This window comes from Amblyraja radiata, chromosome 6, assembly GCF_010909765.2.
Source record: "Amblyraja radiata isolate CabotCenter1 chromosome 6, sAmbRad1.1.pri, whole genome shotgun sequence".
NCBI classification, from domain to species: Eukaryota; Metazoa; Chordata; class Chondrichthyes; order Rajiformes; family Rajidae; genus Amblyraja; species Amblyraja radiata.
Window position 1 is genome coordinate 28,703,645 of NC_045961.1, and position 24,077 is coordinate 28,727,721.

General features: G+C 42.8%; 1 protein-coding gene across 5 annotated transcripts in view; it reads left to right on the forward strand.

Annotated features, from left to right (window-relative positions):
• The window catches only part of sesn3 (sestrin 3), a 114,029-nt gene that overhangs the window by 75,709 nt on the left and 14,243 nt on the right, over window positions 1-24,077 (forward strand). For all 5 annotated transcript variants that reach the window (XM_033022396.1, XM_033022399.1, XM_033022398.1 and 2 more), the window contains 4 exons: window positions 779-926; window positions 17,244-17,362; window positions 20,578-20,768; window positions 21,827-21,971. In XM_033022396.1, coding sequence (XP_032878287.1) covers window positions 779-926; window positions 17,244-17,362; window positions 20,578-20,768; window positions 21,827-21,971 — 603 coding nt within the window. The remainder of the gene's footprint in view (window positions 1-778; window positions 927-17,243; window positions 17,363-20,577; window positions 20,769-21,826; window positions 21,972-24,077) is intronic.

The following is a 24,077-nucleotide window of genomic DNA, read 5'->3' on the forward strand; positions in this document are numbered from 1 at the left end:
TATTTGAGAGATGTGATCCAGCTATTACCCTTCCCTCGTATAGATTGTTCATTATTTTGAATGCATTCAAGAACTAAGAACTATTTTGTTCCAAGGGATAATACTGCTGCCCAAATTTTAAGTCCTTTGGAATATATGATCCATTTTCCCACTGTAGTAGGGTATTGTCACCAGGCAACTGTGTCGTGGTCTTTTCAGAAGTGAGGAAAGAAATTGGTTGAAGGAAGTAAGTGTGATCTTCTGATTTCTATGTTAGGCAGTTTAGCGAGTTGGCTCCTCATTTTTCAAGACTTGCCAAAACAGACACAATAACAAATGCTACATGTTTATTTTCTGTCTGCAGTCTAAATCTGTAAAAGGCATACTAGTTTGGATTGGATTAGGATTGGACAACAGTTGCATGGTAGTCACGAGAAAGAAATTTGAATTTTCTGCGTAACTATTCTCCTGAAAATCCTTTAATAATCTGAACCCGCTCTTGGGTTGTGGATGTTGTTTTCACAGTATAATTTCAATTATCCTTTACCCTGACTATGCTTTTCAGCTGTCTTTTTCAGGACAATATTTTGGAAATTATTCTCCTTTTGTATGAGTGCATTTTTCCTTTTTTGCATTGTATGCAGATATCACTGGAATTAATTTTCCCACCCCTATTGGTAGCTGAAGTAATATGTGTTTAGTATTCAAATACTTAGTTACTCGAGCCAAGGACATGAATTCCAACCACAACTTGTCCCCTCCTTGTGGCATTAAATATGATTTGTTTATGATTCCGTAGACTTCTGACTCGGTCAGTGAATTGGAAGCTCTTATGGAGAGAATGAAGAGACTTCAGGAGGAGAATGAAGAGGAAGAAGCATCGCAAGAAGAGATGGCAACACGTTTTGAAAAAGAGAAGAAAGAGAGTCTTATGGTAGTCACTGGAGGTAATTCAAACTTTATTTGCAATCTCATGTTAATCTTCAGGATGATTTACAATTCTGCTTCGGACCTTGCCACCCACCTTCGATCAGAACTGTATGTAATTGAAGTATACTACAACAGGAAAAGAGACATACACCGCCCCCTCCCCCCCGAATATATATATTTTTGTGTATATGACCAGTTCTCTATTTAAATGCTTTTATCTATTTCCCAAACTCAGTGATGAATTTGTAACATAAGAGTCATAGAGCTATACAGCACGGAAATGGGCCCTTCGGCCTACTATGTCCATGCCGACATAAGAACCTGCTGGGTTCATTAACAAAGATCTGTTTTCTGGTTTGCTGATGATATCTCTGCTTCTGGGTTACTGATATCCATGTGGAATACCACTTGTCAACGTTGTACAATATGTAAATAATAAGGCAAACAATAGATGACTGACATTTCGGAAGGCTGCAGTCATCTAATAGTGAAAACAAACCACTCTAATTAATGAATAGCAGACTGTTCGGTTTCACTTAGTTCCTCAGTGAATGAAGCAGTCCGTTCCCACAGGCAGTAAGACCTGGACTACATTGAGGATGGACTGAATGTTATTTTCTGGGAGATATCTTGCCTCACCCCTCCCCACCTCTTTATACTGGCTGCTTCCCCTCTACTTGAAGGGTCTCAACCAGAAATGTTGACTTTCCATTTCCCTGATGCTTCTTGACCCACTGAGTTTCTCTAGCTGTTTCTTTTTGCTACAGATTCCAGCATCTGCAGTCTCTTGTGCCTTCTGTGAATTGCTCAGTGTGAGGTAACATTCATGCCTTATGAGTACTCGTACAATGCCACCACGTGAAATCGGGTCACCATTTCATAGAATAATTGATCATTTCAATGGCATTAAATTACCTAACCCCAACAACAGCATCCTGGGTGGGGTGGATGAGGGTGGGTTCACCATTGACTAAACACACGATTACCACAGCTACAAGTGCAAGGCCTCTTAAAACTCCAAAGCCTTTCTACTGTCTAGGAGACTTGTTGGAGCATGATGGTATGCTCTTCTGTGGGATGAGTGTTCTCCGACATCTTGAGTTCAAAACGAGTTTCACTCCTTCAAGCACTTTGTCTATTTGCACCCTCTGCCATTGGTACACTTTGATTCTAGTATAGCACCAGAGTGTCTTTTATGATCCCTCCCAAATCTGTGAACTCGGCTGGTTCGATTGGTGGCGGCATTGCATTAGCAATATCTGCAGTTCCCACTACAGATTTCACATCATCCTGTGACAATTAAATGTATCACTGCCCATTTAGTGTTTCTTGAAAAATCCTGGAAGTCCTGTCTACTGTCTTTTCGTATTTTTTGTTATTTTTAGTGAGTTTTTAAAAAGTTTGTGTTAATGTTCTCTGGTTTGTTTTATGTGGGGGGTCGGGGGAAACTTTTTTCAATCTCTTACCTTGCCTGGGATGCGATTGATTTCTGGCTCTGCGGCCTAACATCATGGAGCTAGTGGCCTTGCTCGAGACTGACTTTGAGCCCCACCGCGGGGCCGTGGACTTACCACCGTAGCCTGCGATCCCTTGCCTGGGATTGACGCTCCAACCACGGCCTGCGGATTTCAACATCGAGGAGCTCTCAGTCTCGGGTAGAGACTGATGTCGGGAAGCTCCAAGCCTCAGGAGGTTCGACTAGCCCCAAGCCGGGGTCTGATCGCCCGGCGCAAGTGAGCTGAGGTCCCCCCGATGCAGGAGTTTGAGCGCCCCCGATGCGGAGGACCTGACCGCCGGCTATGGGAGCCACGATCGTCCCGTCAACGGAAGGCTCAAGGCCCCCGACCGCGGGAGGACAAAGAAGGGAAGAGATTGAACTTTTTTTTTTCGCCTTCCATCACAGCGAGTAATGTGGAGGAGTCACTGAGGTGGATGTTCATGTTAAAATGTGTTTTGTTGTTTTTTATTAGTATGACTGTATGGCAAATGAAATTCCTTGTGTGTTGCAAAACATACTTGGCTAATAAAGTATGATTATGATTATTTACTTAAATGCTTAAAGTTGTCCTGTGGTTTTACAAATTATTTAATCTCTGTTGACTTGCAAAAGGACGGTATCATCATTTAGTGAGACAAAATTCGCACTAATTTAAAACCTTGCTGCATAGTTTATTGGTTAACAAATTATGAACGTGAACTTTCTGTTAAAAGAACAAAACAGTACACTTGCACTGACTTTAGTCAAGGAAATACTGGGCCAATTCCCTAAAGATAGCGGAGTCAGGGGATATGGAGAGAAGGCAGGAACGGGGTACTGATTGTGGATGATCAGCCATGATCACATTGAATTGCGGTGTTGGCTCGAAGGGCCGAATGGCCTACTCCTGCACCTATTGTCTATTGTCTATATATAGATCAAGACATTCTGATATAATCTGTAATTCATTTCAGAATAGCTGACCTCTGAATTAGAAAGCGGAAAATGCCAAGTACCTGTAGTAGAATATGCTACTGTATGTCAATACCGATGTGACTGCTGCAGTACCATTTTGGATGCCTTGGTAGATTTACAAGCTGATTAGGCTCGAGGGCCAGATGAAATGTGTCCCAAGCTAAATTTGGAGGGGTGGAGGGTTACACTGCTGAGCCTCTGATAGAAATGATCATATGCTCATTAGCTGGAGAAATGGTCCCAGGTGTTCCTTAAACGTGGTTGTTTTTATGTATTAAGTGCTACCACATTTAATTACAGGACAGTGAATTTAATATCAGTGAATGGGGGTGAAAAATCTCAGGAACGGATTAACCTGCTCTTGGAGACTAGGATTAATCAAGGATACTTAGCATGGATGGATATGGGAAGATCCTGCCTGACTAGTTTTATTGAATTTTTAGAGGTCACCAAATGTGTGGATGTGGGAAGTATGGTTGATGTAGTCATTCATGGACTTGAGTAAGGCCTTTTTGAGAAGGCCCCACTTTGGAGAATGGTGCCAATAAGAACCCATGAGATCTAGGACAATTTGGTAAATTGGATCCAAAATTGGCTTGGTGATGGGAGGCAGCGGAGGATAGTTGAGTGGTGTTTTTGTGATTGTTTTTTTTTTAAACCTGTGACGAGTGGTGTACCATGGGATTGGTGATCAGATTGATGTCGCTTGTATACATTAATGATCTGGAGGTAAAGAATGAAGTATATTTAGCAAGTTCACCCCTGAGAGGACTATTGACTTTGGTTTCAGAATGATTATTGATGAGTTGGCAAGATGGTGATAGCAATGGCAGATTAAATTTAATCCCGAGTTAGCTGATGCCCTATGAAAATACTGAGGAACATGTATATATATCCATGGATCCTGAAGGCAGCAGTACAGGTAGATGATGTGGTTCAGAAGTATATTGGACACTTCCCATTCATTAGCGGGGGAACAGAATGTAAGAGCAAGGAGAGTACAGCACAGCTGTATAAAGCATTAGTCAAGCCACAGCTGGAGTACCATGCCCTTTTCTGATGACCACACTCTTGGAAGAATTTGATTGTACTGGAGAAGGTGCTGAGCAGGAACACTGGGTGGGAGAGAGAGTGGAGGGAGGGAATGGCCTCGGTTGGAGCGTTTCAGTTCAGAGGAGAAACTGACAGCCATTTGTTTTCCTTGGAGTGAACAAGGCTGAGCGGGATTACAAGATGGAGGAGTGCAGGTGGGAGGAAAGTAGTCCCCTTAGCAAGCATGTCCATACCCAGAGGGCAATTGTTTAACTCGAGGGATAGAAACTTTAGAGGTGATTTTAGAAAAGAAAGTGTGGCTGAAACCTGGATCACACTGCCTGAGAGATATGGTGGAGTCAGGTATTCTCAGCACCTGGATTTTAAAGTACTTGGTTGAGCACCCAAAAAGCCATTGAATCGAAGACCATAGGCCAATTAATTAGTGGAAAATGTGATTAATAAATACAGGTACTTGAAGCCCAACACAGACACAGTGGGTCCAAGGGTCAGTGTCCTTAGTATATAATCCCGAACTTTGATAGCCAAATAGCATTCTGATGGCTTTAAGGCATGTGGATAACAAGAACTTGGGCGAGGTCAGAAACAGACAAGTAGTCAATGCCTTTATGGGAAATGCGGAGAAATTAAATAAAAATAAGATCACTATGCAAGGCCTGAGATTTGGGGAAAACAACCTTCTTCAGCATCCACTTACCAGCAAGTTATAGATAGTCATTCAATTCCTGCATTGCATCTTAAAACCCAGCAATATCTCCAACTAATCAATCAATGGGAATTTGAAGACGGGTCCTGATTTGAAAGGTCACCTATCCATGTTCCCCAGAGATGCTGCCTGACCTGCAGCATCCAGCATTTTGCATCTCTCTTTGGTATAAACCAACATCTGTGGTACCTTATTACAAGTAGAATTATGAGCCTTGTATTGTGCTGGCAACTCTCATCCGAACCCCTTTCACTTTTCCCCTCCCCCCTAAAGAGAGAATAACAAGTCTAAATGTAGAATATGGCAGAATGAACAAAGGAACTGCAGATGCTTGTTTACAATGCAAAAATGCTGGATTAACTCAGTGGGTCGGGCAGTATACCTAGAGGACAAGGATGGGCAATTTTTCGGGTCAAGACATCTTCTTCAGGCTGGAATCTGAAGATTCTGACAACATCTGAAATGTTGCTTATCCATCTTCTCCAGGTATGCTGCCTGACTACCGAATGCCGAATTACTCCAGCATTTAGATGTTTCGGAGTATGATTAGAACAGATGTCAATTTGAGTTGTCCTTCATTTGTGAATGCTCCAGGATTGTCCAGATAAGTGAAAGTGTCCTCAACATGGCAACAAGCTGATTATTATTACTTTATTATCTTTCAAATTTTAAAGAAAAAAAAGTAAAGGTACACGAGGGCTTACAGAAGGACAAAAGGGAGCCTATTGTTCTCTTTACACATAATTAATCTGGCAATAGTGATTAGTTGTAATACAGTGGTGGATGGATCAAGCTATTAGTCCAACATTCTGGTACAGGTCCACCGCTGATTTTCTGACGACTTAATGTCCAGCTCCTTTAATCTGAACAAAATTATGATTATAGAATTGATTCTTCGCAGCTGCAGTATATGTGAGCACACCCATCTTCACAATGTCTTTATTTTCCCACTTGTTGTCGAGCTGTGCCCTCTCATTTCTCCTGTCCTTGCAGTCCTTCATCTCTCACATCCATCTTGTTGGAACGACAGAGCAGCTCGCAAGCTAATAAATGCCATGTATGTACGTGCGCACACGTGTGTACGCATGCTCACACGTATATACGTACACGAACACCCGTGCCTCCCACCTTGCGTGCGGAACGAGGAAGAGGATCTGTCCATTGCGACCCGAGGAATCCTTTACATGATACAAATGACCATACCATCCTAATTGACCGTCTGTGGTACGGGTTCAGTGTTGATGGCATTGCCCTGAGCTGGTTCGTTTCCTACCTAAAATATAGGAGTTTCTCTACTAACATAGGCAATTCTTACTCTTCCCCAGCTAGCCTTTTCTGCGGGGTTCCACAAGGCTCCATTCTCTTCTCTCTGTATATTCTCCCCCTCGGCCAAGTCATTCAAAGGCATGGCATTTCTTTCCACTGCTATGCAGATGATACACAGCTCTATCACCCCCTGAAACCCAACAACCGGTCTAATTTAAACAGCCTCATGCACTGCCTCGATGATTTAAAATGCTGGATGGCTCTGAACTTCCTCCAACTTAACGAGAGCAAGTCTGAGGTCATCCTACTCAGCCCCTCCGACCCCATCAAAGCGATAACAGGCAGCCTTGGAAGCCTAACCCCCTTAGTCAAACCGCACGTCAAAAATCTTGCGGTGATATTTGGCTCCGCATTGAAGTTTGACAAGCAAGTCAACTCTGTGGTAAAAGCTGGTTTCTTCCAGCTTCATACAATAGCTAAAATCAAACCATTCCTCAAATTCGACGACCTTGGAAAAAAATCATCCACGCATTCATCTTCTCCCGTCTTGACTACTGCAACGCCCTATACACTGGCATCAGCCAATCATCCCTGTCCCATCTGCAATTGGTCCAAAACGCCGCAGCAAGACATCTGACGTGTACCCGTAAAAGGGACCACATCACCCCGATCCTGGCCTCTCTCCACTGGCTCCCAGTACGGTACAGAATCAACTTCAAGCTCCTCTTATTCGTTTACAAAGCCCTTAACGGGCTTGCAACCCTCTTATATCAAAAAATGTCTAACCCACCATTCTACCTCCAGGTCCCTCAGGTTGGCCGACTTGGGGCTACTGACTATCCCGAGGTCTAGGTTTAAGGTCGGGGTGACTGCGCTTTTGCGGTTGCAGCACCTAAACTGTGGAATAGCATCCCACTCCTCATCAGATCTGCCCCTACCATCGACTCCTTTAAGTCACGACTCAAAACCTATTTCTACTCCCTAGCATTTTTGAGCCCCTCTGAGGGGGCGCTGTAAACAGTATATCTGTGTATGTATTGTTAGGTCTGTCTACCGTTGTGTGTATCAAATTAGTACCTACACTGATGTAAAGCACTTTGGTCAACGTGAGTTGTTTTTTAATGGTCTATATAAATAAATGTATTATTATTATTAAAACAAAAATCTAATTGGGAGCATGTATGAGCCTCAGAGCTGCAAGTTGCCCAATTCGTGATCGAGTGGGTGGGCCTGGCTCGGAACAGACAGAGCGCAGCAAAGCAGCCCATGACTGCTCTCATCTCCCTTGTTCTCTGAATAAATGAACATGTCGAGCAAGGACAACAAACTGCATTATTATTATGACCTATTGGTCCGGCAAAATGGATAATCCAGCAAGACTCTGGAACCAAGGGTGCTGGAAAATCGGTGGTATTCCTGTATCCATTAAAATCATGAGTCACACAGCACAGAAACAGGCCCTTCGGCCCAATTTTTCCATGCTGACCTAGATATTCCATCTAAGATAGTTTTATTTGTCTGTGTTTGACCTACATCACTCTTAATCTTTTGTATTCATTTGCTTGTCCAAATGTGTTTTAAATGTTGTTACTGCCCATACTACCTCTGACAGCTCATTGTTTATATCCTCCACCCGCCTTGTGAAAATGTTGTATCTCATTCCTATTAACTCTTTCCCGACCTACCTTAAACCTCTAACCTCTCGATCTCATTTCCCCTCAACTGGGGAAAAGACTGTACATTTACCCAATCTACTCGCCTTTTGATCTTATACATTTCCATCAGATCACCTCTCAGCCACCTGTGTTCAAAAGAATAAAGTCCTAATAAACCCAAATTCTCCCTATACCTCGATTTCTGGGAACATCCTTGTAAATCTTCTCTGCACTCTTTCCAGTTTAATGGCATCTTTCCTACAGCAGGGCAGGGTGGCCAAAGCTGAACAGAATACTCCAAGGCTGCTTTCGCCAGTCTTTTGCAACTGTAATATAACATCCTAACTTCTATACTCAATTCCCTGACTGATGAAGGCCAAAATGCCAAAAGCCTTTTTTGTTTAATTTTGGTTCAATCTTGGAACAGCCAAAGAACTGGCAACTGTGAGAGAGTGGAGAACAATTGAAACGTGGCTGGTCTAAACCAGAAAATTCATCAATGTTCCTGATCTGGGAATCTTTCCAAACAAAATTCTGAATTATCTTAATTTCTCAGATACATTTGTGTTTTTTTTGCCTCTTAAAATGTAATTAAGTATCAAATCAAATGCCGAAAATAGTCAATGGATTTGAAATGTGAGTTAACTCAGTTGTACAGGGTCCTGGTGAGATCACACCTGGAGTATTACGTACAGTTTTGGGTTCCTAATCTGAGAAGGACATTCTTGCCATAGAGGGAGTACAGAGAAGGTTCACCAGACTGATTCCTGGGATGTCAGGACTTTCATATGAAGGACTGGATAGACTCGGCTTCTACTCGCTAGAATTTAGAAGATTGAGGGGGGATCTGATAGAAACTTACAAAATTCTTAAGGGGTTGGACAGGCTAGATGCAGGAAGATTGTTCCCGATGTTAGGGAAGTCCAGAACAAGGGGTCACAGTTTAAGGATAAGGGGGGAATCTTTCAGGACCGAGATGAGGAAAACATTTTTCACACAGAGAGTGGTGAATCTCTGGAATTCTCTGCCACAGAAGGTAGTTGAGGCCAGTTCATTGGCTATATTTAAGAGGGAGTTAGATGTGGCCCCTGTGGCTAAAGGGATCAGGGGGTATGGAGAGAAGGCAGGTACAGGATACTGAGTTGGATGATCAGCCATGATCATATCGAATGGCGGTGCAGGCTCGAAGGGCCGAATGGCCTACTCCTGCACCTATTTTCTATGTTTCTATGTTTCCAACTACAAAAGCTTCTTGACCTTCTGAGCGCTTTCTGTTTTCCAGATTCCTGCAGTGCCCTTGTAGGTTTAGCATGATAAGATTTAAGTATTTATGTATGTTGTAAATGTATGTTTCGTTGGATCTACTGTAGGAGATGGTAGGGGAAACCATTACTGGCCCTAGTATGTAATGCTGTTGAGTGGCGGGATCTCTCGTGGACAATCCATGGACAGTTAGATTTAATCTAATTTAGTACTAGTTTAAAATAAAATGTAATGACAGAGGACCGGAGATTGGATTTGAAGTGCAATTAATTGGAGAATTTCAGATGGATGCATAATTATTGTGTACGGATATCTCTCTAGTCATCAGTAAAACCAAAGTATTGTGTTATAGCTGAGACAAAAATTAAATCAGAATTAGACTGATTACAGAATGAAACAGAGGACAGTACAATTACATTTCAATTTGCTGGAAGAATGATGGAAAATAAATTAGTGGATGTACAGTAAAACACAGATGATCCGCTTTCTGATTGTTTGGTTCCTGACGGTTTGGCATCTCTTTCATTGGGGCCATTTCCTCTGCCCTGTTTTCTTCAGTGATCTCCTTAAATACACTGGTAGACAAAAATACTGGAGAAACTCAGCAGGTGAGGCACCATCTATGGAGCGAAGGAAATGGGCAACATTTCGGCTCAAAACACTTTTACAGACTGATGTGAGGGTGGGGGGGGGGGGGGGGGGGGGCAGGAGGAAGGAAGGAGTGAAGCCAGAGGGCTGAGGGAGAGCTGAGAAGGGGGGAAGAAAGTAAGGACTACATGAAATTAGAGACCGCTGGGGTGCAAACTGCCCAAGCGAAATATGAGGTGCTGCTCCTCCAATTTACGATGGTCCTCACTCTGACCATGGAGGAGGCCCAGGACAGAAAGGTCGGATTTGGAATGGGAGGGGGTGTTGAAGTGGTGAGCCACCGGGAGATCAGGTTGGTGATTGCGAACCGAGCGGAGGTGTTCAGCGAAGCAATCGCCAAGCCTACGCTTGGTCTCACCGATGTAGAGCAACTGATATCCAGAGCAGCGGATGCAATAGATGAGGTTGGAGGAGGTGCCACACCTGGAAAGACTGCTTGGGTCCTTGAATGGAGTCAAGGGGGGAGGTAAATTCTCCAGCATTTTTGTCTACCTTCAATTTTCCAGCATCTGCAGTTCCTTCTTAAACCTTAAATACACTGTTCATTTTAAAACGTACATACTTTTTAATTTTTTTAAATGGATAAATGTGTTGGGTTATTGGGGTAATCAGTATAGTTTATTGTCACGTGTACCAAGGTATCGTGAAAAGCTTTTGTTGCATGCTAATCAATCTGCAGAAAGACAATACATGATTACAATCTATCCATTTGCAGTTTATAGATACATGATAAGGGAATAACATTTAGTGCAAGGTAAAGCCAGCAAAGTCCAATCAAGGATTAGTCCGAGGGTCACCAAAGAAGTAGGTAGTAGTTCAGCACTGCTCTCTGGTTGTGGTAGGATCCAGCAGTGATGGCATTGTGTGTGGGAATTGCATGTGATGCAGCAAATTACATTGTTATAAGTGGCTCGCAGGGGAGCACATCAGTCTGGGAGTTGTAACCAGAGCAAGTTGCTAGGATTCCTAGGCCACCAACCTGAAGTGGCAGTGTCTTTGTGGAACACTTACCTGCTGTTCATCACAAAGCAATGCTGGAGTCGTCCAGGCCAACGCTTCATTTCAGCATCTATATTTTTTGTAGTTGCTGTATTGCCTTTATCCATGCAGTGTACACTGATGACTTTGACATTGGCAGATCATCTTTGTCATTTAATTTCTATTCTTTGGCTTGCCACAGTGGCTACAATGCAAATGCAGCAGGAAGCTGCCAAGGACAGAAGGCATTACAGATGATGCCAATAAATTAATATTGACCTTCAGCATTTGCAACATAGTCGTGCAAGCTTAGAAACATAGAAACATAGAAAATAGGTGCAGGAGTAGGCCATTCGGCCCTTCGAGCCTGCACCACCATTCAATATGATCATGGCTGATCATCCAACTCAGTATCCAGTACCTGCCTTCTCTCCATACCCCCTGATCCCTTTAGCCACAAGGGCCACATCTAACTCCCTCTTAAATATAGCCAATGATCTGGCCTCAACTACCTTCTGTGGCAGAGAATTCCAGAGATTCACCACTCTCTGTGTAAAAAATGTTTTTCTCATCTCGGTCCTGAAAGATTTCCCCCTTATCCTTAAACTGCAACTCCTTGTTCTGGACTTCCCCAACATCGGGAACAATCTTCCTGCATCTAGCCTGTCCAACCCCTTAAGAATTTTGTAAGTTTCTATAAGATCCCCCCCCCCCCCTCAATCTTCTAAATTCTAGCGAGTACAAGCTGAGTCTATCCAATCTTTCTTCATATGAAAGTCCTGACATCCCAGGAATCAGTCTGGTGAACCTTCTCTGTACTCCCTCTATGGCAAGAATGTCTTTCCTCAGATTAGGAGACCAAAATTGGACGCAATACTCCAGGTGTGGTCTCACCAAGACCCTGTACTCACCAAGACCCTGCTGAAGCAGTAGGATTTATTTTGGTCAGAATTTGAATGAGATGTAGATGAAGTCAGACCCTGTCCCATGCAGAAGCTTGCTAAAATACGCACTTGTCCCACTTGTTTGCTTCCGGCTAAGGAGAATGAAATGGTGTTGGCTTCCCTTTGAAGAGTGTTTCAGTGATCAGTTTTGTGATAGTACTTTGGGGACCAACAAGGTGCTGAAAATTTCTTCAGCCAGTTGTATACGGATATGTTGCCGTGGTCACTTGGCAACCACCAGCAATTTGATCATTTGTGCAATAGGTTTTGGCAAAGACTTCCTTATATTGTAGTGTAGATATCACGCACTTGCTGAAGAAGGGTCGCGACCAGAAACGTCACCTATTCCTGCTCCCCAGAGATGCTGCCTGTCCTACGGAGTTACTCCACGCACTTGCTTGTTCCTTATTAAGCTTCAGATCTTTCCCTGGGCATCCTAAGTGAATTAGCTTTCTGCTGAGAGCACTTCTCTCTATCTTTTTTTTTCTGCTACCAGTCTGTGGGTGGGTTCCTTCTGTTTCTTCTCCCAGCAGTACAATATTTCAGGGGGGGAATTCCTTTTTGAGTACAAATGTGGGAATCGTAATGCAATAATCGTACGAGTCGTTGGTGAGACCACATTTGGAGTATCATATGCTGTTCTGGTCACCCAGCTGGAGGAAGGATGTGATTAAGATATAAAGTGTGTAGCAGAGATTCACCAGGATGTTACATGGGCTGATGGGCTTGAGTTTTAATAGGCTGAGACTGTTTTTATCCTTGGAGCATAGGAGGCTGAGGGGTGACCTTATTGAGGTACATAAGATCACGAGGGACATGGATAAAGTCCTTTTCCAAGGGTAGAAGATTCTAAGGGCATAGGTTTAAGGTGAAAGGGGTGAGAAACCTTTGCAACTTTTTCACTCTGAGGGTAGTCCATGTCAGGTATGAGCTGCTGAAGAAAGCAAAATAAGTGGATATAATTACGACTTTTGAAATGCATTTGGGCAGTATGAGGATAGGAAGGGTTGTGGTATATGGCCCAAATGTAGGTAAGTAGTACTAGCTCTTTATGCCAAATTGGTTGGTGTGGGAACAAATGTGGCCGAATGGCCCTATTTCCATGCTGTACATCTCTATGACTCTAACAGACAGAAGACTGAGCCAACAGTGTGGGAGAGGGATAGAGAATTAGGGCACCAGCAACTGTAGGTCAACCTTGCGGATTGAACGGAGGTGGTCACCTGCACTGCATTAGCCCCCACTATAGAGGATGACGTGCATGAAACTTAATTCTGTAAATTTGTGTTCACTTGGAAGGGCTGTTTGCTTCCATAGACAGTGGAGAGTTGTGTTTTGGTAGAGATAGAAGAGTGACCCAGTTATTACGGAAGAAAACGTCGCTTTCAGAATGCTGAAAGGGGAACGAGAGATCGGTCCTTGTTGAAAGGTGTTGGGAATTGTGGAAGATGATCCATTGAATGTAGACAATGATGGTGGAAAGGGATGACCAGGGGAATCCTATGCTTGCACTGAGTAGGAGGAGAGGGATGTTGTGCAGAAATGTGAGAAACCAAACAAACAGTGTCAACTCCGAGATCCAAGCATAATTAAGGAGACTCGGAAATGGGAGCTGGCAGGAGAATAGGGTCAGGAGAGATAGATCAGCCATGATTGAAGGGCGGAAGAGACCTGATGGGCCAAATAGCCTAATTCTACTCCTATCACGTATGACCTTATGAAAAGATGCAAATTGATACTAGGATATATTAACTTCATTAACACTTGTCGACCAATGTGACAGCAGCTGTTATTGCCAAGGACGCAAAATAAGAGCAAGTGTATATTTGAAAAGACAAATGGCGTTTGTGGAGATGGAGCAATTTATTTTACTAAAGCAAAAATTGATTTATAGTCTGAAAGCAATAGTATCAACCACAGAAGATTGGTCATATAATGGGCTATACATTCTAATAAAGTGAAAATAATCTTCCAAAATTCCAAGAGCACCACACGATTGTTGGAAACGTAAAGAACTAAAATATTTAGCAATAAAAAATAAAGTGAGCAAGTATCCAAATACATCCCAAACATGAATAGGCACTCGACCTGAACATGTAAACATCTGCAGTAATTTAGCATATTCATGGCAAGTCCTTTTTTTTTACACTTGCTGTATTCTTTGTTAACCATATGCTCTTTACACAGTAAAATATAAATGAGTTTTCCCCCCTCCCCAAACCATATTTCATGCTTATATGTTTTGGAGTATAGAAGTTGGGATGTAATGTTAAAATTGTACAAGGCATTGGTGAGACCAATTCTGGAGTATGGTGTACAATTTTGGTCGCCCAATTATAGGAAGGATGTCAACAAAATAGAGAGAGTACAGAGGAGATTTACTAGAATGTTGCCTGGGTTTCAACAACTAAGTTACAGAGAAAGGTTGAATAAGTTAGGTCTTTATTCTCTGGAGCGCAGAAGGTTAAGGGGGGGACTTGATAGAGGTCTTTAAAATGATGAGAGGGATAGACAGAGTTGACGTGGACAAGCTTTTCCCATTGAGAGTAGGGAAGATTCACACAAGAGGACATGACTTCAGAATTAAGGGACAGAAGTTTAGGGGTAACATGAGGGGGAACTTCTTTACTCAGAGAGTGGTAGCTGTGTGGAATGAACTTCCAGTGGAAGTGGTGGAGGCAGGTGCGATTTTATAATTTAAAAATAAAATGGATAGGTATATGGATGGGAAAGGAATGGAGGGTTATGGTCTGAGTGCAGGTAGATGGGACTAGGTGAAAATAATTGTTCGGCACGGACTTGTAGGGCCGAGATGGCCTGTTTCCGTGCTGTTATATGGTTATATATGGAGAGAACATCCTAAAATGCCTTGTCTTCCTCCATTACATGCTCTGGTGTGGGTTCACTTTAGTCACTAAAGCCACATATTCTTAATTTCATAAGTTATTATCAGCTTTTGGCCCATATCACTCACAGCTTTTGTTAGACATTTGATCTGGCAAATAAGTTTATTCAGTTCAGGACACTAATTTCCAGAGAATCTTATCAAGATTGCTTTAACTGATTTGCAAGCATTTATGAATGGAAGGGGGGAAAAATGACATCCTGTATATTTTCTCAATGTGGCACACACAACTCCAGCAAACTCTGTGGTTTTTGAAAACTTAAGGGCCTGTCCCACTTGGCCGTCATTTACGCGACAGTCGCGTGACGGTCGCGCGCATCATCATGCGCCTTCAAATATTTTATTTGCTCTGCAAGTAAAGTCAGCGTATTGACATCATTTGTTAAGTGAAACATTGATAAAATTATTGTTTGCTGGAAAAAATCATTTACTTTTAAACTTTCTGAATTACTCCCAACAAACACAAAATTGTATTCCATTATAGCAGTTTGAACCCAGCTTAAGAATTAGTTTGCACATTTTTTTAAATGGTGTTAGTAAAATTGTTGGTGGTCATTTAAAAAAAAAAAATAATTTAGTTACTAGGGCAATCCTTACCTGGATGTTAACTTTTGAAACATCCTTAACTAAGGATGTTTCAAAAATACTTATTGAGGTGTTACTCTGAAGGCATTGCTCTGAAAGCATTGATGCTTACGGGGTAATTATTTTCTCATTGCGGCCGACTGCGTATGAGTGGCGCGCGGCGGCCATTGGCGTAATCATGCGTCACCACGCGCTGCACGTACGAGGTCAGGACGCTTGCGTACGACCGCAATATGTCCGCGTGCGTACGCGATATGTCACGCCGGAGGAGCGCGAAGATTTTGTGCCCTACAAAATCCTGGAGCGCCGTGCGATACCGCGCGCAACTCAATACCCATCCTCGCGTCTACGTGCGACCGTCCCGCGCAGCCTACACGCTACCCGTGCATCGCAACGTGATGACGAGGTCGCGTAAATGGCGTGCAAATGATGGCCAAGTGGGACAGGCCATTTAGAAGCAGGCCATGTAGCCTGAGCCTGATCCACATTCAAAGAGATCATTGCAAATCCTGTACCTCATCCATTTACTGCTTAATTCCCACGTCGCTATGGTATTGACGATCCACTTTTCTGTGATAGTTTCAGGAACGTTCAGACAGATGGTCTCTGAGTCTTGCTATTAACATGTTGCATGAGGGGCAACATACAAGTTATAGCATTAAAGGTTTATTTTATATTAATATTGCCCTGGCATTTTTATTAGCAAAGGCACCCTTGTGAAAATGTGGGTCATTGTTTCATGTTGAATTGAATGCTTTCATGTATTGTGTGAGTGCAACACTTGTACCCAGATATAGGAGTACATTTGTTTTTTTTGTCATACAAGTACAGTCTGTATTTGAGAATTATGTAAGCACTTTTTTGGTAAAGCAAATGGTATATGTCAGCATGTGCTGGCTGGCTTGTACGTAACCCAGAAGATCAAATGGTTCTCTTGTCTGAGTTTGCTACAAGGCAAAAGGGATGATGGATAATATCTCTAATTGTATTAACATCTCCAAAGTTAATAGTCTGCTAGCCTGGGTGCAGTTTCAGTTCTAGGCAACTTGGTGTCATGTCATAAGTGCCCTTCAATCAATACAGGGGGAGCTTAACTCTTCAGTCAGATGGGAAATTATAGGTAATAGTAAACATCAAAGCTAAATATTCTAATAAATATGAAAAAGGATGTGCATGCACAATAAGACTAGAGGGGGGTTGAGAATGGCACATTTTTGATCTGGTATCAAAAATAGTGGAGTTGATATCCAGGAGGAATAATAAAGATTGGAGAGCAAGTCAACTTCATAAACTCCAGTAACTACAGTCTCATTGAGTTGGTAATGTAGAGAAGTTGGATAAAATGAATTGAAACACTTTTTGAAGCTTGATTTGTAATCGACATTGATGGCACAAGGTTGGAGGAACTCTGGGCAGGCAGACTCTGGGGAAGAATGGACAAATGACATTTCAGGTTAGGACCTTTCTTCAGACTCTGTCGAAGGGTTACGATCGATAATGTCACCTGTCCATTCCCTCCACAGATGCTGCCTGACCCGCTGAGTTACTCCAGCGCCTTTGTGAATGATAATGAATATTCTTGAATGTGTAATATTACTAGTAGCCGTTTGGATTTTTCTATTTACAATTCTGGATTGAAATTTGTACATTGATGTAAATGCTATTCAAATCTACATAAGCACATTGATCATTTTAACTGCATGGTTGTAAGTGAACCAGAGTTCTGTTGGTCAGAAAAATCTTTTTTTTTCTGCTGCCTTCCTAATGATCTTCAAAAAAACCTTCCAGTTTTACTTTTTTGTTTTCTTTACTGTAGGAAGAGGCTGAATTTATCCTTCATGCTTATATTACTTATGCATTGAACTTAATGACCCAACAGCTTATGAAGATGAGTGGATTCCAACCTCTTGCATATCTCGCTATGTAGACGACCCAAGTTTTGGGTACAAAGATTTTGCCCGCCGAGGAGATGATCAGCTTCCTACATTCCGAGCGCAGGTAATTTATCTCTGATTTGTGAACTATAAAATAGATTCTCCTTAAAGCAAGCGTAACAAAAGAAGCACTGTTTGAATGATAGCCAAATCTATGGAGAATTGGAATTGCGTGGATGTCACTTCATGTACAAGTGGGGGAGAAAAATACTATATTCAGATTGTTAAAGGAAAACCAATCTTTTTTTGAAAAGACATGATTTTTAGACATGGGTTACGAAAGCAAAGAATGGAGAAGGAAGGGTGGAGAACAAAGTATTGCAAATACACCTGCACAATATTGATTATAAATATCAGCTTTTGTTCAATACAGTGGACCTTGTGTTATGTGGGGGGTGGGGTGGTGTGGAAAGCAGGTTCCTACAAAATGGTACATATCCTGATTTTGCATGATGGAAAGTCGTATCATCTGCGCATTGGTCACGAAATACGAGTTGAATAAAATGTTGATTTATTTTTTACAAATTTTGTGTAAATTAATTTTAATTTGTATCTCAAATTATTGAATAGTGACATGTGAATCTGTAAGGGTGCATGCAGTTCCCTTACCCAAATTGCTTGGATCAGATGAATATCTGAACTAACGCTAATGTAACTCTAGAGTTTTGGTCATGGCCTAGAAATTATAACATCAGGAGACCAGTAAAAACAAATTGTATGTCGAGTGAATATGAACCTCTGGAGCAGTTTGAAAGCTGTTTATCTTGGGTTGTGTGTCGCTGTTTCGGGGAACAATGGATGCAGCCATTTTGTTGCCCACCATCCACAAAGCTATTGGTATTAGTAACTCAATGTGTCAGGCATCATCTCTGGAGAACATAGATAGGTGACATTTCTGGTCAGTACCCTTCTTCGAGTCAGTACCCTTCTTCTGTCGTCTGAAGGCACCTGAAATGTCACCTGACCTTTTTTTCCTCCAAAGATGCTGCCTGGGTTATGCCAGCACTCTTTGTGTAAACCTGCATCTGCAGTTCCTTGTATCTCCAAGTTATTGGCATTGTCAGCCTATGTTAATTCAACCAGTTAATTCAGTAGTCTGGACTAATAATTTAGAGTACATTTAAAGAATCATCCCAGTCACATCTGGAAAGTTGTTGGAATTGGGGGGAGCGGGGAATGAAGGAAGGGGATAGTCAATGGGGAGGAGTGGAGAGCAAGAGCAGGAGAGGAATTAAACGATTAAACTTCTCCAAAATTCACAAATCAATTGAGGTTTTAATACACCCAATCATCACATATAGAAAATAAATGAAATCTCATAAGACATCATCTTGTGCCCAGTAAACAGTTCAAAGTGACAAATATATTCAGACTAAATGCCCTGAGATTTTATTAGCAGGACGAACCTCTCCAAGTGTAAGAATGAAGCTTTAAGTGTTTTATTGAGACACTCAACTATTCTAATAATAATAATAATACAATAATACCTTTTATTTGTCATTTGAGCCTCACATGAGGTTCAAACGAAATTTGGTTTCTGCAACCATACAAGAAAATAACCAAGACACACACCAACACAATTTACACAAACATCCATCACAGTGAGTCTCCTCGTCACTGTGATGGAAGGCAGTCTTGTCTCTCCCCTGCTCTCCATTCCTCTCCCGAAGTCGAGGTCAAAGCCCCCGGCGGGCGCTAGCAAGTCCGCGGCCACTCAAAGCTACGCCGGGCGATGTAAGGCCCTGCCCCGGGTCTTGGTGTTGCAGCCCCCAGCGGGCGCTAGCAAGTCCGCGGCAAATTAAAGCCGCGCCGGGCGTTGTAAGGCCCCGCTCCAGGTCGCTCTCAACCCCGCAATTCGGGCGGGAGAAGTCGCCGTTGCCGGTGCCCCGCAAAGCAGTCTCCCACCAGGGACCAGCGAGCTCCCGGTGTCACCATCCACCGGAGTCGGGTCACAGCAGCGCACCACTGCAGCTCTCCGCGCTCCGAAGCTGGCCAGCTCCACGGAGGTAGGTCCGCAGCTCCACAGCTCCACAGGCTCCACAGGCTCTGTGACTTGAGCCTCCAGGTCGTTCCGGTTGGAGGCCGCTCCACGGCCCTAGGCCGCAACAGAGACCCGACAGGGAAAAGGTCAGGTCTCCATGCAGGGAAGAGATTTAAAAGTTTCCCCCACCCGCCACATATACACATTTAAAAACCCGCTACAAACTAAACCCTCAACAGGGCAAAAAAAAAAAAAATACACAGACAGACTGCAGAGGCCGCTGCGACGTCGGTCGTGCCGCCCAAAAAAAAACTATTTAAGTATTTAAGTATTGATATTAAAACAAAGTTTTAATTGTAAACTGGCTTTGATGCCCCACAATAAGGCCAGAACTAACATTAGTCTTTTGGGGTACATCTAGTATCTATGCCTCAGGGACTTGGTCATGGTGTAGTCTGGCCCACTGTCTCTGCCCTTGTTAGAAACATAGAAACATAGAAAATAGGTGCAGGAGTAGGCCATTCGGCCCTTCGAGCCTGCACCGCTATTCAATATGATCATCGCTGATCATCCAACTCCGTATCCTGTACCTGCCTTCTCTCCATACCCCCTGATCCCTTTAGCCCCAAGGGCCACATCTAACTCCCTCTTAAATATAGCCTGCATTGTTAGCCTGCATTGTATCCATGGAGCGCAGAAGTACAGTAGTTCAGTCTTCACAGTTATCATCAAGAAGCGTTTTCCCATGCGTGATTTAATTTAACATTCTAAAAAATAGACAAATTTAGATCATGAGCATATGACCATCAGACATTTGCAAATCTTCAATTACAGTGACAGCTTTGATCACCGGCAAGCCTGGGGCCAGGGCCTCAATGGTTGAAAAGGTCATTTTGGATACGACTATGACTTATGTAAGGGAAATTTCTGTGTGCACTGGAATATACCAATATGCTGAGAGTCAGCCTGCTAACTTAAGACTGCTTGGGACTGCGCTGGAAGAATTGACCAGCAATCTTCGGTGGCCAAAATTGCTGGCCAATTCCCTGTCCAAACGTACCTTCAGATTTGTTTTCAGAGTCTTGCATTGACAAACAAAATAATTGGAGTTAATGTTGATTTTTTTTATTGCTCTGGTTTATATCTCTTGGTTCATATCTCCCTCAAGTGCCATAAACCCTTGGGATAACCACTCCTCTCTTTCCTCCCTTCCTCCTTACTTTTTTCCTATCTCAACCCACCCACCCCTCCTCTCTTCCTCCCTTTCTCCACTTCTATGTTTTTTTCTGTCTTTGCAGGACTACTCCTGGGAGGATCATGGTTTTTCTTTGGTTAATCGACTTTATTCCGATATTGGTCAATTGCTTGATGAAAAGTTTCGCATGGTTCGTAACTTGACCTACAACACCATGGCAATACATGATGATGTGGATACGACCACTTTAAGACGAGCTATATGGAATTATGTTCATTGCATGTTTGGCATAAGGTGAGGCTTCATAACTGAAAGTGGCGTGCTTCATCAAATTAATTGAGTATTAAAGTTTTAAATCTTTAGCAAATTTTGAATAGTGCGAAACAAGAGAAGCACTCAATTGAGCTTGCTTAAAATAACCTAGAGAAACTGATAGTTTGAAAATATTAGTAGATCTAAGAAATTTAATAACGACCAAGATTTTAGACATGGGATAGAAACTGTTCTCGTTGGGAATTTCCCTGATGTGGTCAGATCCTCTTTGTTACATTAATCCATTCTGTTCCCATCTCTTGCATCCTTTCTATCTTCTAAAGTACCCATATACTCTTGAATGTTGTTGTACCAGTGGCTCTCGGTCTTCCAACTCTGAGGCTTTGTGTCATTTTATTCAAAATTCTTGATAATCCCTTAGCTATTCAAAAAGCTTGCACATCATCTACTCTGCACCATTCAAAGCTTCCTAAACGGCCCAATTATCTGTCCTGTTCTATCTATTATAATGAGAAAACAATGTTCCATATGTTTCTTCCTAATTGTATTTCTTCAAACATGGCAACGTTCGAGTGAATCTAGGGTCTCGACCCGAAATGTCGCCCATTCCTTCTCTCCCGAGATGCTGCCTGTCCCGCTGAGTTACTCCAGCTTTTTTATGTCTAAAAAAAATGAACACACTGAATACAAATCTCCTATGATATTTTCTGTGGTTACCCTTCTTCCAACACCTAATCCAAAAGCTGCATGTGGTGCCTTGGCAAAGAACCATTTTTAGCACAGACTTGCTGCATTCCATTGGCTTTGTGTTGGTGACATAATTCAGTGGAATATAGCTGATGCCAACAGTTCTGTGCACATTGCCTTTCCCCAAGTGCCCTGGGAACGTGCTGACCGATGGTCCAATGCCCTGATGTCTCATGCTGACTGTTCACACATAATATGGTTCCTGATTTGTCAAAAGTAATGTCTTTCATAGGAGATTTGTATTCAGTGTGTTCATTTAAAAAAAAAGATTTCCACCATCTTTTTAAAGATGTTAAAAGCAAACAAAATTGATTGTATTATTTTTGTTAAAGATATGATGATTATGATTATGGTGAAGTCAATCAGTTGCTAGAACGGAGCCTGAAGGTTTATATCAAGACGGTGACTTGCTACCCTGAAAGAACCACAAAACGCATGTATGATAGCTATTGGCGACAATTTAGACATTCTGAAAAGGTGAGTTGAATGAATGAATCATGCTTTATTATCACATGTGACATGTCACAGATATATTCTTGGTTTTGCATTACCATAAAGAAGGCATGCAAAGAGTCGCCATGTATGGGGCGCTGATAAACTTACAAAGTGTTCAGTGTAGTCAAAATAGTCTCAGGGCAGCACGGTGGCGCAGCGGTAGAGTTGCTGCCTTACAGCACCAGAAGACCCGGGTTCGATCCTGACTACGGGTGCTGTCTGTACAGAGTTTGTATGTTATCCCCGTAACCCTGTGGGTTTTCTCTGAGATCTTCGGCTTCCTCCCATATTCCAAAGACGTACAGGTTTGTAGGTTAATTGGCTTGGTATAATAGTAAATTTTCCTTAGTGTGTGTCGGATAGTGTTAATGTGCGGGGTTGGTCCGGACTCGGTAGGCCGAAGGACCTGGTTCCGCGCTGTATCTGTAAACTAAACTAAGCAATGCTCCCTCTTGGCTCTGGGCGCGCCCCCCCCCCCTCCCCCTTCCACGCCAGGTCCCTCTTTCTTCTCGGCGCTGCACATCCCCCTCCTCCAAGCTGAGAATTATTTCTTGCTGATTACAATTATTGTACTGGAAGTTTTTTCTTCTCATTGATGCTTTTTTTTTTAATCGCCCTTTTGTGTATCCCTTTTTGTATTTAAACTTTTTGATTTTACCATTCTTTTCCCATTTTGTGCCAAAGGGGTTGATTCCTCACTTCGGGACAGTTACACAGCTCGTGATCTGCAGTTCCTTGTCCAAGTAATGATTATGTAAAATGAAGCTGTGCATGTAAATAAAGCTGCCATTGTATGCAGGGTGAATGTGTGATTAGCTTCATATAAGCTCTGAATGATTAAACCATAACAACACCTTGATTGCCTAAGGTTAGGTTCTTAATTTCTTTCGCACGAGGTGTTGTCAAAGCAATGAATGGTTGGAGTGCTCTCTACAAAAAGGCCCTGTCCCACTTACGTGTCCTTGGCACGCTAATTACGCGATCTCGAGGTCGCGTTGAGGCGCAACGGTCCCGCGAAGGTCGCGCGCGTCTTCATGCGCCCCACACAGCCGTCTGGAGCGAGTTACGCCATTTGAAGATGGACACAAAATGCAGGAGTAACTCAGCGGGACCGTCAGCATCTCTGGAGAGTAGGAATGGGTGAAGTTTCGGGTCGAGACTCTTCTTCAGTCTGAAAGAAGGGTCTTGACCCGAAACGTCATCCATTCCTATCTATCTTTAATTGTCTATCTTCAATTTTCTTGGCCCCGCTCTGGGAGTAGAAGTGGGGGTGGACCGGATCCGCAACGGCCATGAGCCCCAGGCCGAGTTCGACGATCGTTTGCCTGCTTCTGCTGCTGTTGGAGGTGAGACGTTGCGTCGCGCCAAGGTCTTGGGCCTGTCCCACTTTGGCCGTCAGTTACATGACAGACCGGTGGCGCGCGAAGATTTTGTTCCGTACAAAATCCCGGAGCGCCGCGCGATACCGCGCACAACTCCATACCCCTCCGTATGCTGATGCGTCTGATATGCTACGAGTGATGCCTGTAATTGACAATTATTGTACTGAAAATGGCAGCATTATTTGCTGAATTAAAGTAAACTGGCTACAGTGGTTGTGGATAGTAAAAGATTCAGTGACTCTGTGTAAGCATTTCGACCATGAAGACCACCTTTGTGAACATAACTCTTTGTTGGGTCCAATCATGTCCATTTACAGTTCTGGGCGTGCTATCTGAATAATGATGAGGAGCAAGAATCCTGTCCAATTGTTTCCTGCCACAATTCTGGAAAATAAATTGCGTAAATAAATCACAAAAAAATAGGGCTAGGAGTTAGCTACTTGAGCCATCTCTGGTATTCAATAGGAACACAGCTAATCTGATTGTAACCTGGGCTCCTAATTCCTGCCTACCCCAGATAATCTTCCACCTTGTTTATCATGATTTGGTCTCACTCTTTAACAAAAATATTCAGTCACTGTTTAGTTTGGAGATGAAGTTCGGAAACAGGCCCTTCGGCCCTCCTAGTCCGTGCCGACCAGTGATCCCTGCACATTAATACTAATCCTACACACACCAGGAACAATTTATGTTTATACACCCAATT